The sequence below is a fragment of the Camelus bactrianus genome, chromosome 16 (assembly GCF_048773025.1).
Source record: "Camelus bactrianus isolate YW-2024 breed Bactrian camel chromosome 16, ASM4877302v1, whole genome shotgun sequence".
Lineage (NCBI taxonomy): Eukaryota > Metazoa > Chordata > Mammalia > Artiodactyla > Camelidae > Camelus > Camelus bactrianus.
The window spans coordinates 48820764-48840239 of NC_133554.1; the positions used below are offsets into that span (position 1 = coordinate 48820764).

At 39.4% G+C, this 19476-nt stretch overlaps 2 protein-coding genes across 8 annotated transcripts in view; both read left to right on the forward strand.

The window, feature by feature from the left end:
• The first annotated feature begins 8237 nt into the window (after positions 1-8237).
• Positions 8238-18721, forward strand: APOH (apolipoprotein H). 2 transcript variants are annotated; one of them, XM_010948644.2, is made up of 8 exons: positions 8238-8344; positions 8891-9067; positions 10370-10466; positions 11580-11656; positions 12438-12626; positions 15025-15204; positions 16868-17065; positions 18575-18721. In XM_010948644.2, exons 1-8 carry the CDS (start codon positions 8281-8283, stop codon positions 18628-18630), a joined length of 1038 nt encoding a protein of 345 aa, XP_010946946.2. In that variant the 5' UTR covers positions 8238-8280; the 3' UTR covers positions 18631-18721. The 2 variants fall into 2 exon arrangements, with proteins under 2 accessions (XP_010946946.2, XP_074199625.1); XM_074343524.1 differs by lacking the exon at positions 8891-9067 and having other exon boundaries at positions 8266-8344.
• Positions 18722-18859: 138 nt separating this feature from the next.
• Positions 18860-19476, forward strand: part of CEP112 (centrosomal protein 112) — a 381720-nt gene continuing 381103 nt past the window's right edge. For all 6 annotated transcript variants that reach the window (XR_012499617.1, XR_012499618.1, XM_074343512.1 and 3 more), the window contains exon 1: positions 18860-19472. The gene's annotated coding sequence lies outside the window, so the exon portion shown is untranslated. The remainder of the gene's footprint in view (positions 19473-19476) is intronic.

Genomic DNA, 19476 nt, shown 5'->3' on the forward strand with positions numbered 1-19476 from the left:
TAAGGTGCTGTAACAAAAATATTGTCCTAGCTAAGATGCCGAATGAAAAAGATGGTCGTTCAAATAAGATAGTAGCTTATTTCTCTCTAGCTAAGAGGCAGAAGGCTCTCTGTTGTGAGGTCGTCCAGGGAACTAGATTCTTTCAATTGTGTGTCTCCAGTATGCATTTAGATAATATTCTTTTTGTTGTGGTTGAAGCAGGCTTACTACCAGTCAACAGAAAAGGAGGGGGAAAAGTATAAAAGAGAGAATATGTGTAGGGAAAGGGCAGCTTCCTTTGTAAGGATGCAACCTTGATGTTGAATATATCCCTTCCACTCACATTCCATTTGTCAGGACATGGTCACATGGTCAAGTGTAGCTGCAAGGGAGTCTGGGGAAATGGAGCAGGGCAAATAAATGAAGGGAGGCATGCTATGTTGAAGAAATTAAATACGAGAACACATAGATACAAAGGGAAATCACGAATACCCTTGACAGATTAAATAATCAGCTGGATTTATGTTTACTTAGGAGAGAAGGGAAATCATTTGTAAAGGACCTTGATGTTTGTGAACGTTCATATAATGAGATGCTTTAAGAATGTCTCTCAAAATCCATAATCTTCTCAAGGGGTCCATACAAATCAACATTGTTGGATGTCCTCACTTACTTGAAAGACTTAAATTTAATATAAGGAGCAATAGCTCATATTTCTTGGAGATATGTATGCCTCTTCCTCTCTTAAAAATAGTAAACCATTCTCCAAGCCTTCCTTTACTTCCATATAAGTTAGACCTTTTAGAGCTTATAAAACTCCATGGGGGTTGATTTTTTCATATTATACCTACCAAGCAGAACTTTCCACGTATAGTTTGTACAAGCAGTTGCTAAGCCAACTAATAGTACTATATCCCAATCCACATCTCACTCCCAAGGGTATCAACAAAAGATAAGTCTTCAAATGCATTGCTAAAATGGAGACACACATTACTGCTAAAGCATTTCCCCTATTTACTGAGCTAAAACTATGTCAAACTAGAATTGGGCTTAATTTGTTGTAACCTGTTGGAAGAGATCTCATGTTGTTTTTTAGTGATCATTGCCCATTCACCTAAGTGTACACAAACCAACTTGTTTAACAATTCATAACACCAGACTGTGGATTTACGTCAAATTCACTGATGCTTGGTTTTGACAATCTATTGCTTTTCCTCCTGTGTCTTCCTCCTATTTACCATTTTTAAAAATTCCTTTTTGTCCCACCATGAAGCGATACAAACACACTACATAAAATGTGGAAATAGAGAAAACAAGAAAAACAGTCTCTTCCTAACTGAATTGCTTTTAATATTTTGGCGCATCAACTTCCAGCATTCTTCTATATATAGTCTACACATATCACAATGTTGTACGTATATGTTTTTAAATAAAATGTCCATGTTATTAGAATGTCTTCCTTCCCATCCTATAATGTAAAGATTGATGACAGTGATGTTGAAGTCACAATTACAAGTTCATGTAATCTGGGACATATTTTCCTGGGTTTAGAGCTCCGAAATGCATTTTGGACAGCTGATTGCTTATACTAGTTTCTAGCAAACCTTTCATTCCATCTTCATGATGTCCATTTTACCTTTTTCAGTGTGAATATACTTCTCTTTGGTGAGTAAGCTAGAAGAAAACCAAAAATTAAATAACTGAGCTCCCTCTTTGTGAGTTAACATTACACTCTATTTAGAACCTTCAAACATTGTAAAGTTGGATCATAAATTGAGCTAACATTTAAGGAAGGCAGCCAAACAATATGAATCCAGATCCTTCAAGATGTTTTTTGCCCTTTGTCCAAGTAATCCCATATCTACAAATAGGATCCTAAGGAAATAATTTGTTCAAAGACTTTGTTAAAGAACTCAGCTGTGGTGTTATTCATCATGGTAGAAGACACCACCTAAATGTCTAAAACACGGAGATGGTTAAAATATAGACAATGGGAGATTATGTAGTTACTTATAAAAAGGTATGCTTTTAAAGGATAAAATAATAATCTGGGAAAGCGCTTATGGTATGAAAATAAAACATAAAATTGTATGCTGAATATAATCCTGATTTTGAAATATAAAAATGCCAAAAAGGCATAACTCTTTGTGGTGATGTTAGGATTTTTATTTATTCCATGTGCTTGTTTTCCAGATTGATTCAAATAATTATGTTCCTTTTCTAATGAGAAAAGGAAACATAATTCCCATATGTATGAACCATCTTGCTACCAAATAAATAGACCTCTCCTGCCTCTTCCTGTTCTGACCCCCAACCTTTGTTATCTTTGCAGCTTTTGCAATTTTTATCTTATCCTGCACTCGGCTGAGGTCCTGACATTTCGCAGACTCAGTTTATGCTGCGTATGAATTCATTCCGTGTAATATTCCCCTTCTTCTGTCCTTTTTTATCTTTATTTTTTAACATGGTCTTTTTATGTCTGAGCTCATCAGAGAACTTGGGAGGTCATAGCAGCTCCCTGGGCCACCTTTGCCTTGTCCTCTACATCAGATCGTTAGGGAAAGCATTTCCAGCATGTTGTCCTCAGGCCTCATCTGTTAACCCTTATTCCCATTTAGAATCTCTGGTGATGAGAACATACAGATCTTATATTTGGATTTCTTTCAATATGTGTTTCTAAATAAAGTATGGCACCTGTGTGTAGGGTCCCAGTGTCCTCTTCTTTGTGTTCCAAAGTGTCATGGCTTTTGTTTTGTTTTGTTTTGGTTTTTTTTGCCCTAACTTGGGACTTCACATGAAGCAGGAAAGGGGAGAGAGTTGAGATCTGACACTTGACCCACACATCAGGACTGGCTGGAGGGCTGAATCCAGTGAGCCAGCTGAGAGGCAGACTCTGGAGGGACTGGCCTGAGTTTCTAGTAATCACTAGACATTACTTGGGTGAAATGATGACTAATGAATCTTAGAGGAAACATCTCTAGTATTTTCTACAAATATGAATTCCAGGAGCAGGGGAGTCCAATGTTTGGTAAATAGCTCCTGGAAATGCTCATTTAACATGTGTGAATTACATCCCTACTTTTGTGTTTGTGGATTTCCATACGGACATACCTTTTTTCTCTAAATGTGAAAATAGATTATCTGTCTCATCTGGTGATAAGATTTTAAAAATCAGTAAAAACAAAATAAAACAAAAATCTGATTATTAAAAAAAATAAGAAAGTGAAATACCCATATTCCACCACCTAGAGATAACTACCATTCACATTTTGCAGCAGAGTATGGAAAGTAATTCTTTCTTTTGGTCTTTTGGTCTTTATTTTTTCTAGTAATGAGTACCAATTCACTGAGTCTCATTGAAATCTGTAAGTTTTTTTGTGCCTTTGTGCAGGACCTTCTGGTACTTGAGCATAAGACATCTGACGCATTGATATTCATGCGAAGAAGAATGTTAATGACAGCTAAATTTTATCAAGCACTCAGTTTAAACCAGGCACTTTGTAAGTACTCTGCATGCATTCTGATTTAATTCTGACAACAAGGATGTGAAGTAGGTTTTATTTTCACCCCCACTTTAGAGATTAAAGCTTGACCATAGGATGGTACTTGCCCAAGATACCGCAGAGTCAGGACTCAAAACTCGAGTGTACCATGATTAAAGCCACTGTCCGTCATCAGGACACCACACTCCCTCCAGGGTGGTGGGCTTGTCCTCCTTCCCTGATAGAGATCCTATGAAGAGCCAGTAAATATGTTCCTTTTCTCTGTTTGGTTCACATTCTTCTCCATAGACTCTGTATCCCAACTCCGGGCACTTTTCAGATCCAGTTGAAAACCTGGGCATCTGGGTTGATGCATCCTCCCAGCAAAATCCCCTCCAGCTGCTGAGTAATGTCCTCAGTTCTTTGATGGAATTCCATTCTTCTGGCATCTCAGGCCATGATTTGGGAAATAAAATCCTTCCCTCCAGCTCATGCTTCAGGAGAGCAGCGCATCTTCTGAGTCATCACGGCCAGGTGTACACGTGGTCGATTTCATACAGCTCATTTCATAAAAGTGGCTCCCACTCACTAACAGCACAGAATGCAAGGCTGGTTTGGAAAGTGAGAATGGAAGATGAGTTCAGTTTGAGGTGTACTAGGGTCTTTCTTTTTTCAACCCCTTTCTCTCCCACACTGCCCCCTTTCCCCAATCGGTCTTCCATGCTGCTGCCAAGATTCTTTCTGAGATACAAACTTGACTTGGGTCCTCCCTTCCCCTCCCTTCAGAATTAGTTCAAACTCTTAAACATAGCATATGAGAGCTTTCATCATCCAGACCCTACCCCTTCTCCTGTCTCATTTCCCACTATCCCTCACTTCCCACTATTCCCAGAAATATTCTGCTCCAGAAACATCCTGTGTTGCAGCTGTTGGGGATACATCATGTCGTTTGATGCCTCCTTGCTCTGATGACTACCTGGAATATCTTCATCCTTAACTACTGTACCCCAGTCCACCTCACTCCCTCTGAACCGCTAAGCTTAAGATTCTTTAAGACATAATCCAAATGAAATATCCTCTCTGAAATTTCTGCAGGTGCTTCTAAAAAAAAATAAGTATCTTAGACTTTATTATTTCATTTGTAGCACTGTGTCCCGGTCCTAGTAAACCGTGAACTCCTTACAGGCAACAATCACGTCTTGCGTATTTCTGAAATTCCAGTGTCAACCGCCAAGTATAGCTTAACAGGGGCTTAGGAAATGTTTGTAAAAGAATGAATGAATTTGTGGAATCCAGGAAGTAATTCACGAGAGATCAAGGAATCACACACTGTGGAATGTATAAAAAAGGTAATCTCACATTGGTAAGGGAGAGAATTATGTGGTAGAACCTTATCAGCTGAACTTAACTTAGGTAAATATTCACATGCTGACTCAATGGGTCTTAATCCTCACTGTGATCATGATTACCTGAGGACCTTAAAAAAGTCCAATGCCTGGATCCTACCCCCCGAAATTCTGTTCAATTTTTCTATTTTTCTATTTTTTAAAAAAACAGTCTGGGAGATTATGCTCTGCAGCCAAGGTTAAGAATAACTGCTCTAGACCGACATAGAAATTGCAGTGTATAAACTTAGTAGTTTCTTCAAGGTAAAAACTGTTTGTATGCAGGAGATCCCAGAATTCACACAAAGATGTCTCAGTGCTGACTTAGGCTGCCTGTGCATTTCTCGACACATGTAAGCATGCCCATTAAGTCCTGTGACATGCTCCCTTATCCCCTCTGCAATGTGTTCATAGTTCCTGATAGGTTTTGCTATGCTAGGAGCAGAGGCACTTGCATCTTCCCACTGAGAGCCTGTTGGTGGATACTGGCTAGAATCCCAGCCCAGAAAGAGACAGCATTCAAAGTGTTTTTGTTTTTTTTTAAATCTAAACTGTTGCTAAATGTTTAATGTTATGGTCAAAGTCTCTGCTTGTGAAGTAAATAAGAAAGTGTTTGAACATGTGATGCAATGTGATCTCAGGATACACAACCTTGGACTCTGAATCTCTATAGTTTAATTTACAAAGTAGAGTAGGAAAAGATAAAGTCATTAAGAATTTTTTCCCTTTTTTCAAATTGTACTATAGTTGATGTGTGATATTATGTTAGGTTCAGATGTACTTCATAGTGATTTGACATTTGCATACATTACAAAATGGTCATCACTATAAGTCTAGTAAACACCTGTCTTCATACAAAGTTATTACAATATTGTTGCCATATTCCTTATGCTGTATCCCTGTGGTTTATTTATTTTATAACTGGGGATCTGTACTTCTTAATCTCCTTCACCTATTTCATACCCTCCTTGTCGAAGTCATTAAGAATTTTAAGTACAAGGTCTTATGTTCCTTGCAAAACAAATGTCATATATTCTTCAACCTAAGTGTCTATGTGGCTGTGTATCCCTGTTCATAGTTAGTAAAATGTAATATGCTAAGTGCAACATTAAATCCAAGGACTGGCTACTCTTTAGTGATGATTATAAACCCAACAATGCAAAACAGGCACTTGATTTGTCAAAATTTTGTTTTAATGGTTTTTCCATTTGCGCTGCCAAATTAAACGTTAATGGCAAGCTTAAATGTGTGTTTAAAATGTCATTTAACGTCGATTATCAGCCAGCTCTTTGGTTATTATATTACTAAGTTGTTATTGGAGTGTGAGCTGAACCATATGGAGAGGAAGACAGATCAGACTACACATCAGACACATGGTGCTAAAGCGATATGGAAAAATACATCACAGACTGGAAGGTGAGTGATTGCCTCTCATCTTAAGGCTCATCATGAAGGCTTTTCATTAGACCCATGTGTGTTTTTATAGGAGTTTTGGGGACATCTTGTAATTTTCAGACATTTCAAGTGTCAAGGCACTCAGGACTAACAATAATTATAACTTATTAATTGTGCAGATTACCATCCATCATGTTTGCATTTAATTATACAAACAAGGGAAAATTTTACTAGCCAAAAAAAAAAAAAAGCCACAAACACGTGACTCCCCTCAAAACCTGTCAAACTAAGTTTTACTTTGCTGTTTCTTCATTTTCCTGATAGTATTATTTTTGCATTGTTTTCTAAAGTTCAGTAGCTGGCAAATAGGAGCTGGTTGTCCATGATCCTGTCCCTCTTCCTCTGTCTAGCTCAGATCTTAATTATATAGAGCAACTTGGTCCCTCTTTATTACCTTTTTTCTCTTCTCCGCCCATCGAGGAAATTCTCCATGATAAAGCAGAGCCTGTGAGCGATCTAGCAAGCACAAACCCTTCTCCTTAGGAGGGGGAGGTGGAGTGTATGCTTGTGTGGGCATCTATGTGAAGACTGTGATGTAATTGCAAGGGGGGAGGACCACCCTGATTTTATGTTCGAGGCAGTACACTGTTCTCCTCATCACAGAACATAGCATTCATTAGGAACATCATTTCAGCATCACTGTCTGACAAGAACACTTCTCAAACTGATGTGCCTCAAGGAACTTTAGACCTATGGATATAAAGCACCCCCCACAAATGAGAACAAGCAAAGACTATTCATTTAGAGCTTGCTATAGGGAGTCAGCCATCATCGTTTGTGTTTGGCAGAGACTCAAAATCAGTTAAAGCCGTGGGAAGACTTTATGGTGGACAAAAGGGAACGGCTTCAGGTATGCCCTGATTGGAGGCTGTTAGTCTGGGGAAGCTGGAGGTGGAATACCTAGAAGCCAGGCATCCTGTGTGAGTGATTAGAGGAACATATTTGGTTTCCTCTGGTTGGTGCTAAGTTTGGCTATTGCTACAGAGACTGTGATTTGGCTTCCTGGACTGGTTGCTACAGAGATTGCAGGTCAGAGTTCTGTTTTTATACCTTGTCTGGCCATTGTCTCTTTGCATATTCAGTCCCTTAGAGCAAATGCTGTGTAGGAGAAGTCCAGGGTCACGGATGGTCCGCTCTGAGCCCTCCCAAGCAGCTTCACCAGCATTGGCCCATCCTCTCTGACTTAACATCTTTTCTTCTTTGAGTCCAAACTTGTAATTTCACATCAACTTTCCAACCTCTCAAACAGATTTGGAAATCTATCTAGACAGATCTAAAGAAGTATTAAGAATAGATGAGCAGGACTTTGGGTTGATTTGGTGTGAGAGAAGACTGAGGATTCAAGCGTAGCTCCTGCAGCTACCAGGAAGGTCGTGTTGCTCCCTGCAGGTAAAAAAGGGATTGGGAACAAATAGTCATTTTATAAGAGAAGATGATGAGCTCAGTTTTTTAGGCATTATAATTTTAGACGCCTCTGTGAAGATGTTCTTTAGAATCATCCATCTGGGACCTGGAAAGTGATTTTGAAGGTGTGGAGACAGAAACCCTGAGAGTAAGTGATGATCCTCAGTTTACAGTTCAAGGCTGTGGGTGGAGCAGGCACTTGAGTCTTTAGGTGTTCCATCCACGCCGTACACAAAACAAAGGATGGAGAGTAAGAGGTCTGGACTAGAGACGCAGCAATCTGGAATCACCAGGATCCTATCAGAGGCAAGAATGAGCAGTCTTATGCCATTAGCATAAATGTCACAAAGAGAGAAGCCATCGGCCAAAGATTTCACAACAGACCCACTAAAGTGAAAAGTAAATGATTAAAGAATGTTGGTCTCAAGTTCCTTTCACATCATGATACTTTATCTTCTATTTGCAGAGATAAAAGTACATCCCCCAAAAGGTTAATATTTAAGCACCTTAATATTTACACGTCTCTTTTTAGGAGAGGAAAGCTACTGTGGTTGTGTCTGTGTGCAGCACCCACAATGATTTCCCCAGTGCTCATCTTGTTCTCGAGTTTTCTCTGCCATGTTGCTATCGCAGGACGAAGTAAGTACTCTTTGCTTTTGGAAAAAAAATCATTAATATATCCAAGCCCCTCTTATATGCCAGAGATCCATAATGCTTACTTATTCCCTTTAGGGTGGATGCTGGCGAGACTGGGCTGATGGTTATTCTTTAATTTTGCCATGCTTAAAGCGTCTCCATAAGATAGTTAGCTAGTTTAGGCCTCAGTGTAGTGACCTGTGAAATAAGGAGCACCAGCACCCCTCATGGGGGGAAGTGTAGCTCAGTGGTAGGGTGCATGCCTAGCAGGCATGAGGTCCTGGGTTCAATCCCCAGCATCTCCATTAAAAATAAATCAATAAACCAAATTACCACCCCCACCCCCTAAAAAAAAAAGTAGAGAAGGAAATAGTATGCTTCAAACATCAGTGAGGAGATTGGACGAGATATTGCATATAGCAAGTATTTGGTACAGAACTCAGCATACTTATTATTGGTAGCATGAAATATTTTTCATTTGTGTGTGCTAGCTGAGCCTAGAAATGCAAATATAGGTTTCTTCACCAACTGCTCTGTGCTCTGTTTCAGCCTGTCCCAAGCCGGATGAATTACCATTTGCCACCGTCGTTCCATTAAAACAGTCCTATCTGCCGGGGGAGGAGATAGTGTACTCCTGCCAGCCGGGCTATCAGTCCCGCGGAGTGGTGCGGCGGTTCACCTGCCCGCTCACAGGGCTGTGGCCCGTCAACACGCTGAGATGCTTACGTAGGTCCAGTCCGTCTCTCACATCCTCCCCCTCCTTCGAATTCCGGCCGTCTTGGGGGTACACAAAGTCAGCAGAGCTGCCAGGAAACAGGAAGGCCTGGGGGCTTTCCATGGGAGAAGAGAGCAAGGGTGACAAGGGCCGTTTAGAGAAGAGGGGACAAGCATAGGCTGGAACTAGGGGGGATTTTAAAAAGAGACTTGGTATGGTAAAAGGAGAGGGGATCACTGCAGACGTGAAAAGGGACGTGGAGATTACATTACAAATTATACTTATAATAAAGTAGAAATTATTAATCATGTACAGTAATATTATATATAATTATATACCATCTGTAATACAGCAACAATTATGTGTATATATATTATATATATGAATTTATGGTAGTTGGTTTTATTTATTCTTTGGAACATGGTCTGTGACGTCATGCTGGCGTTATTTTTTTATGGTTGACTGTTGAGCAATCAACTAGAGAGAATTTCAGGCAATTTTAGGTAAAAGTCAAGCAGTAAAAATAATTATATGAACTTAACTGAGCTCTGGTTATTTTAGTTGGATGGGCATTGCCATTTGTGAAAACAATACATGTTCCTACAAGTGATTTTAATATGCTTTTTGATTTAAAAAAGACAAAACATTAAAAAAATTTTTTTATTGAAGTATAGGTGATTTACAATGCTGTGTTAGTTTCTGGTGTACAGCATAGTGATTCAGTTATACATATATATTCTTTTTCATATTCTTTTTCATTATAGGTTACTACAAAATATTGACTAAGTTCCCTGTGCTATACAGTAGGACATTGTTAAAACATAATTTTTAATGAAAAACTACTGTAACATCATTAGGGAAAATTTTTCTTTAAATCATTTGCCGTAACTTTGAAACACTAACAACTTCATTTTTCAAGCTTTCCATATGTATGTTTTCATCATTGCAGAGAGTCGATACCATTTTGTGTTTTTCTGTTTTCACTAACATTGGAAACATCGGCTGTGTCTCTGTGATCTTCATAATTCATATTTTATTGGCTGTCTTATAGGTCAGCTGGATTTACCATTTACTTACCATTTATTAAAATAATACCATGACAGCAAACATTTAGACTGTTTGATTTTTAATATTAAAAATAACAATATAATGAACAGCCTAGTGCACAGATCTTTTGACTTATTTTGAGTTATTTTCTTGGGATGGTTACCAGTAGAGTTACTGGAATGAAGGACAGAAATGAGTTTATATATTTTTATTTTAATAGGAAGTTCTGTAACTAGAAATTGACCTTTTTTACCTTTAAATCACAGCCAGAGTATGTCCTTTTGCTGGAATCTTAGAAAACGGAGCTGTACGCTATACAACTTTTGAATATCCCAACACGATCAGTTTTACTTGCAACACCGGGTAAGGACTTCTAGCCAACAGATGCAGCACGTTTCTGCACCGTTAAGCTAAACATCAAGACTGGTCCATATTTCATTTCTACATTTAGGTGGGACTTGCTGAACACAAATCACTGAATATACATACACAGAGGCATTGAGGGGGGTGGGTATGAGCTGGAGGCTGTAACAACTGTGAAATATGAAGTCAGTGCTATATTTAATTTTTCTGCTCCTGATTACTTATTGGAGGAGAATGTTGAAATTATTGAACCAGGGTGATAATCCTTGATAGTCCCTGGGCCAATCTTAGCACGAGGGTTAAAACACTTTAGTAATTGGACTTGGGCTTTGGTTATGAGGCTAATTTGATTGACTGACCTGGTAGTGTCTAGAAGAGAAATCTATGGAGAGGGCTGGGATTGTGATGATGTAGAACGTTATTGCTCTTACTCCTCACCTAATGCAGTACAAAATCCCTAGGAAGAAAGCACTTTTGGTTGGTCATATAGCTCAGCTGCCTTGTGAGCAAATACGCCATCACTGTCGATAGCACACTGGCTGTCGAGTAGGGCAAAATGTTACTGAGGACCCTTGTTTGCAATTAGAGATTAAGAAATACTGTGTGTGAAAGAGAAATGCAGTCCTTTCATCTGAAACACCAATTTACTGGCAGGCTTCATGCTGAATGACCTTGAACAAAATTGGCTTCAAGGACAATGTTACATCCGCAGTAGAAATAGACTGCATCGTTTTCACACGTTCAGGTCAGCAGGCTACAGACAATAAATAATAGAGATCACTCAGTTTGATTCACTTTTGTGATCCTGAAAAAGAGGTGGTTCTTTGCTTGAAGCAGATAACCTGACCAGCTGGTTAGAGCTGAGGGATTTGGGGTTTTGGCCTCTACACCCATCATCTCTGGAACACTCTCATTCTTCAGCAGTTCACCTGCAGCACTAGGCTGGGAGACTTGATGAGCCTCAGAGAAAAGTTAAGCTTCTCAGGAAACAGTATTATAAGATGGAAAAGAAGCCAATAGCATTCATCTGAAGCAATGCTCAATGGAAAAGACATCTGAGATGCCATTGATGGATTATTTTATTATTTAATGGATTAAATGTTTCCTTTGCAGGTTTTATCTGAAAGGAGCTAATTCCGCTAAATGCACTGAGGAAGGAAAATGGAGTCCGGACCTTCCTGTCTGCGCTCGTGAGTCTGTGGGTCTCACTTATAGGGAAGGTAACCAGTTGGTTTGCCTGGGAGTTTCCAGGTTTTCACTCTAAGTTCTACACCCTGGAAACCCCTCAGTCCCAGCTCAGTGGGATGGTTGGTCACCTTTGGGGGACTGTTCATCCTGATATCTTACTCTAGAAGATGAAACGACCACTTTGGAATGATAAACCCTAACCCTAACCTTAACCGTACACTAACCTAACACTAACATTGAAACTCCAGGTTAATTAGATCAGGTTGACAGCCCACTACTGAGTCTCCATGTGAAGTTACTTGTAAAAGCTCTGTCAACACAGTTACAAAAGCAGGAGTTATTCAGAAGGAGCGAACAAACCTGAGCTAGCACCAAGAGGTCACTCAGATGTCACAAATGACTTGTACCAAGCTGCTGTCATCAGCAATTATTGCAGGATGGTGCCTCAGCCAAGTCCTTCACCAAGTCTGACTTCCAGACACATCTTCCAAGGTAGCATCTGGATCAGAGACATACAGTAACCTAAGCATTGTGGTCCTGTAACAGGCAAATTAGTGGTGGCAAGACTGAAATTTACTACTTTTTTAGCTTTTTGACCGGTTCGGACATCTGATTTTCAGATCATATTTTCTTACTTGGCTTCTGTTGACTGTTTTTAACCTGGCATTTGATCAAATTTTGCATTTTCTCAAATAAATCTTTGGATTTTTCCCCCTTTCTGTAAAGAGTATATTTGAAAGTCTCAACTATTTTCATAAAAATGATTGTTCTTTCTTTCTTCAGCTATAACCTGCCCTCCACCATCCATACCTAAGTTTGCAAAACTTAGTGCTTATAAGCCATTGGCTGGAAACAACTCCCTCTATGGAGGCAAGGCAGTCTTTGAATGCTTGCCACACCATGCAATGTTTGGAAATGACACGGTTACCTGCACGCAACATGGAAATTGGACTGAACTACCAGAATGTAGGGGTAAGTGCCTTGATGAGACAAAACAATCATGGTTGTGTGGAATCTCTTTTTTGAAAAGGACTGAAAATTCTAGTATCATGGAGTGTTTCAAATGACCTCATTCAATGAGTATTTCTTGGCATGTATCATGTGCCAGGTAGTGTGCGAACCACTGGGGATACCAGATGACCTCAGGAAAATGATAGCTAATGCAATGAACTACCTGGAGCTGCCTGGGAAATCTTCCCAGAGGAAGGTCTTAGAGGAGGAGTAGAGAATGAGGGAAAGGCATGCCACTGAAGGGCACAGGCTGGGGAAAGTCAGGGGGGCATGAAAGAACAAGGTGTGTGCATGGATGTCTGAATATTATGGTGAGGATGGTAAAGAGAAGCCTGGAGTAAATTGGGGAGTCCTAAGTGATAAAGGTGAAAATTGAGTTGCAGTCAAATTGGTATAAGCTTTTATCGTCTTTCCCTAAAGTTAGGAATCATAAGAATATTTGATTTAAAAATATGTATGAAAATCTTTCTCCTTTAATTTGACCTATTATTACCATCTTTGAATTTGTCAACTACATAACAAGTAGACAAATCATAGAGTTTATCATGCACATGAGGAGTTATACCAAAGACTGTTAACACCTCCTCTAGTGGATGGATAGACAGATATCTATTGAATATTTTAAACACAAGTGCTTTCCAGCATAGGGAAACTACCAATAATAATATCTAGAAACCTTTCGGAGGACTTAACTCTGGGCCAGGCACAGGTCTCTTGCTGTATATGTGCCATCTCATTTAACTCTCCCAAGTCTTCAGCGGTGGGTTTTTCTTTTTTTTAACCATTCACATAAATACATCAGCCGTCAGCATGTTGTGACATTCTCTCTCTCTTTCTTTCTCTCTCTAAAAACATACTTTTTTTCCCTGAACCATTTGAAAATAAATTTTACGCATCATGACACTTACACATGAATATTTCAACAGCATGAATGTCCCAAGAACAAGGACCTTCTCCTATGTTATCACTGTAGCCAAGACATTTAACATGTTTTGAATTATTAGCCATAACAATTTAAGCAATTATAGCATATACAAATAACAATATTTCTTTCATATGCAAATTGCCTCAATCCATCCAGAAGTATCCTTCATACGTATGTTTACTTTTATGTGAGATCTAATCAAGAATCACACATTCCATTTAGATGTCATACCTCTTTAGTCTCCTTTAATGAAGAATGAGTCCCTGCCTTTTCAGTTGTCTTTCAGTGACATTTTTGAAGAGTACAGGTCAGTTGTCTTGTAGAATGTTCCATAATCTGAATTTGATTGCTTATTTACTCATGATTAGACTCAAGTTAAACAATTTCATTAAAAATGCATTCCGTCTCATCAGAAGGCACACAGTGTCAGCCCATCCCTGGTCATGCTGAATTTAATCTCTTGGTCAGGTGGGCTATGCTGGTATCTTCTCTTGGTAAAGGCATCCCGTCCTCTTTGGAATTAATAAGCAACCTGCGGGTGATACTTTGAGATTGTGAGAATACCCACTTTCTAGCAGTCTTTTTAGCATCCATTGATAATCAGTGACTCGGTCAATTAAGACATCGGTGGTTACAAAACAGTGGTTTTCTAATTTTATCTTTCCATCTATATTAATCAGCTGGAATTCTTCTATAGAGAAGAGTTTTTCTTCCATGGAAACTATTTCTTTTTAGTATTATTGTAAACTTATGGATTCTTTTACATTCAATTTGTGGAAGAGCCAAAACTGATCCAAGCAGTCCCACTTGGGACTTTGTCCTCTTTAATTACCTCATTAGACTACCAAGCAAGAGCTCTCTGCTCCTGCCTCTAGCCCTGCTTTCTTGTACCGGGGTAAATGGATTTGGGGCTCTGCTGCTGAGGATCTTAAGAAGGCCAGGGGGCAGCACCATTTTTTTCCTTTCTGTTTTATGCTGGCTTCTTGTGTAGTCTGAAGACAATCATAAGAATTAGATTCATCATTTAAAATCCAAACAATGGTGTTCTAGTGTGCATGGAGGGAGCCTTTGTGTTTTAATTTCATGGTCTGTTGATTGAAAGAGACAAACTTTTTCTTTCAAACCCACCATCTTAGACTGTGTGGAGATGAAATTTGCAATAAATAATACTGCATGATTATGTGAATGCCCAAAGAACTTGGTGACTCATTACTTTACTTTCAAAGTGTTGTTGTTTCTATTTTAGTATCCAAGGTCCCATAAGTATAAGATAACTGGGACAGAATTAAGCGCCAGGGTACCCCGAAATTGCATTCTAGTCCCAGGAATACCCAGTGATTCAATGGTGTAATAGAGACAGGACTGTAACTGTTTCATAACCACTGGGTCACACTGCTATTTATACTAATACGTCTTATTGCATAAACTTTTTAGAAGTAAAATGCCCATTCCCATCAAGACCAGACAATGGATTTGTGAACTATCCTGCACAGCAAGTACTTTATTACAAGGATAAAGCCACGTATGGTTGCCATGATACATACACCCTGGATGGACCAGAAGAAGTAGAATGTAACAAATTCGGAAACTGGTCAGCACACCCAAGTTGTAAAGGTACGAAATACGGGTCTTAAACCATCTCCGAATTTATCCAAGGAATCACCTTTCCTTGCCATTTTCTTGTTCCAATCATTTTCCACTTCGTTTCTCAGACTTGCTTCACAACTGTTGGCATGTGAAAGTTCTGGGATTTATATGTGCATGGGGAAGCTTCATGCATAGTGAGCTTATTTGAGATTAAACTGAATAAAAGAAATTTTAAGCACAAATGTTGTAAGCACTGGTAATATGGTGGAAGGCTGTGCGGGCTTCTGTAATAAAGTCTGTCCACGAGCATCCTTTCTTTGCTTTGTTCTAGTCAAGACTCCTCTCGTGGCAAAAACCAACCACACTTTCAAGCTAGTTCCAGGAGATGGGGGCTAATTACAAATGTGCAACAGGCAATCACATGGACATTGAAGATGAGGAAATGAAACACAGCTGGTCCTCCTGAGGACTGGCACTGAAAGGCGGGAACTATTGCTACTCTTTCTGAATATCATTGGCCTCACGATCTCTCTCATATCTCTGTGCTTCTCTGCTTACTCTCCTTGAACTTGGCTTAATTCTACACCACTACCTCTCAACTAAAGGATTCATCATCACTCACTGGCATCTTTTCCCTGAGATGCTGGTTGCTTTTGAGTTGGGTGTCTATCTGTGATCTGGTCAGTGCCGTGCTTTTACAAAAAACAACCACCTTGCACTACACTGGTGCTCAGGTTGCTGTCGGCTGGACTGTTTAAATAGCAAACGAAATTAGGCACTAGAGGCAAAATGACGTATAACTAGTTCAGGGTCCCCTAGAAGCAGAGCCTGAGCCAGGGATTCAAGTACCATTGATTTATTAAGTGAGTGTTTTGGGAGAAAGAGAGTGAGGCAGGTAGGATGGAGAAGGGCACTGGTTCTCAGACTTCACTGTGCATCAGAGTCCCCTGGGGGGCTTGTTTAAACAGAGTTTCTGATTCGCTGGATCTAGGCTAGGACCTGAGAATTAGAATTTCTACCAAGTTCCTAGGTGATGCCAATGTTGCTGACCCAAGGACCATGTTTTGAACAAGTATGTGATCTCAGCTAGAGTCTAGCTTCAATTTAATCCCCTGGGAGCTCTGGATCATGAATTTTACCCCAAAGTAGATCCCATAGAGAGGCTAGGGGACCTGCTCATTTTTATCCCTGTCAATCAGACATAGGCTGTGGGCTGCTCCCTTCCCTGACCCTGGAATTGTGGGCTGATGTGCATCCTCTCCTGGGAGCAGTGTCTCCCTTATGGCTGAAGGCAAATTTTCAGAGAAAGGAGCATTTGTGAGCTGTTAACAGCCAACGCTCACAGTGGCTAGTAGATGGATGCACTCACTCAATAAATGGGATCAGAGTGGGGCAGGGGAGGCTTACAGAAAATGGCAGTGTCTGATGGGGAGTTTTCACTGAAGTCTAGAATCTCATGCTTCTGCGTTGACATTCCTTTGTGGCTACTATATTGGGGAAGAAAGATGATCTTGGAAGCCATGGTTAATGGTTCTATGGATAAATGACTGCAGTTAACAATGATACTGATGTTATTGACTTTTGCATTCTTAGAAGCAATTTGTTTCAGGTCTGCTCATCTACGGGTTCAAATGCTTAGGAAAGAGGAAATGAACTCTTAAGTTTTGACTACAAACATTGTCTCTTCCAGCATCTTGTAAATTATCTGTTAAAAGAGCTACTGTGATATTTGAAGGAGAGAGAGTAACTCTCCAACAAAAATTTAAGGATGGAATGCTGCATGGCCAAAAAATTTCTTTCTTCTGCAAAAATAAGGAAAAGAAGTGTAGCTATACAGAGGATGCAGAGTGCATAGACGGCACCATTGAGATCCCCAAATGCTTCAAGGGTGAGTTTCAACGCTGGAACTTTTAGCGAGCACTTCTGCTTGCCCTTTACCATTTTCAGTTCTTTTATTACATAATGACTAAAAGAAGCCATGTCAATTTGGCCACTGGATTTTTTAAAAGAGTGGGGCAGGAGGAAACAGCAAAATGAAGCAGTAAGCTGCATTCAGTTTCTCCACTTTCTCTTCCAATTCTTTTTCTTAAAACTCAGGGTTTTAGGGTTTTTTTGTTTTGTTTTGTTTTTCTTAATGGAGGCACTGGGGATTGAACCCAGGAACTCATGCATGCCAAGCATGTGCTCTACAGTTGAGCTATACCCAGACCCTTAGGGTTGAGGTTTTATTTGAATGAATGTTGAGGTGAATTATGCCATCTTGTGTAATTCCAGATTATGCTTGAATAATAATAATAATTATTATAATAGTAATAGTAATAATAATAATATTGAATGGAATATCAAATCATAATACCTCTTAGTTCCAAATGATAAAGAACTAACTCCAAATTACACATTAACTTATGTCAACGGTAATTGGTTTATAGATCTTCGAACATTTTTTCCTTCCTCCAGCAATTTCTAGTGTTTGAAAAGTACCCATTAGAGCAAAGTATTCATTAGAGCAAAATATTTTAAAGAAGAAGATACTGTGTTTGTGTGAGACAAAGAATGTATAATGGTCAACATTTAAACCTTTTAAGGTGTCAGGTTTCAGGTTTAAATATGCTTGTTGCTGTGAGGGAAGAGCTAGCCGGAGGCTGAAGCTGTTGCTGCCTCTAGGTTTAGAAATGCTTCAAGAATGTTGACAGCCCTGTATCAGCAGGCTGGTAGAGGGAAGAGCTGGGAGTAGATTAGAGAAGAGAGGGTTCTAAGAAGTGGCCAGCTTGAAAGAATGATGGGAATGATAACTAGCAAACAGTACCCACCTCACAGGTTTTATGACTAGAAATATTATCCATGACTTGGATTAAGTGCTCAGTGATAATGATAACGGTTACTATCATTATAATTTCAAATTGCTAGAAATGCACTGGATAAATTGTTATTGTTCGAAATATAGCAGAGCCCTGGTGAGATGTTCAGTACTAAAAGTGACAAAGCACAAGAATCCTAGAACATATCAGCAGAAAAAATATTAGCAGAGGATAATTTAAAAAACCAAACAGAGCTTTGTTAATGTATTTCTCTGGGCTGCTCTCTTTTTGAGTCTTCTGGCAGAGGCAGCACTGTTAGTGCATTGTGGAATAAATAAAGGGCCGATACGGGGTTTTTTCCTTTTAATCTTAACTGTCAGAATTATATAGAACTTTTTATTTTCTCTTTGGAAACAAGTGCCTTATCATTTCCCCGATGCTTTCTTGAATCTCTTAAACCTCACACTAAACGGTTTTGTTCATGTTATTAGATTTATTCTACCCATTTGTAAAATATATTCGATTTGGCTTAGCTATTTAACACATTTAAGAAATGACTTGTTTCTCTCAGAATGTTTTATCTTTTTCTCCCCAAACAGAGCACAGTTCTTTGGCTTTCTGGAAAACGGATGCATCAGATGTAAAGCCATGCTAAGCTGGTTTTCAGATTCAAAATTAAATGTCATACTTGTATGTGTTTGTCCAAGGCACCTAATGGAACGGGAAAAATAAAGTGACTGAATTTATTGTGTCGGTCATCGCAGTGTTACTCCCCATGGCAGCTTACTTTTAGTTATATTACCTGGTTAAGAAGCCCAAATATTTGGAACATTGTCGTTGATGTTCCAAATCTGTGTTCATTGCTATGGACATTCAGTGTTCATTGCTATGGACATTCAGTGTTCATTGCTATGTTCATTGGCTATGAAATGGGAAGTGTGAACAATTACCTGGGTAACCCCAGTTCGCCCCCTCCCTAATTCTCCTCTTAAGTGCTTTCACCTAAAGCAACTGCAATATTTTTCATAGAATGGTCCGAAGACCCTTGCATCAGTATCACCTGATACTTATTACAGAGGAAAAAATACTGTGTCCTAGAATTTCCAAGGATGGCCCCCCAAATGTGCATTTTATGACAAAGCCCCCAGATAGTTATTTGCATTCTTAAGTTTGAGAAGCATAACCATAGAGGAATGCATAGACGCCTAGGTCAGTAGAACTGGATCTGAACTCTTAATGTTTGGTTTACATAATGCCTAAAAAAATCTTCCCTTACCTGTGAAATTCTAGGATCCATCACTGACATTGCTCCTTTGTTTATATTCAACTTCCTTGCTCTTTTCTCCTTCCGTAGCACATGCTGGCAAACCCCACCCCAGACTCTAGCTGCCTTTCCTATGCCTGCACTGGAGCAGGTGAACATTGCTGGGAAAAAAAAAAGAAAAACTCACAATTATGCTAACAGGTCCCACCTGGATTCATGAACATAAACCTCACGTAA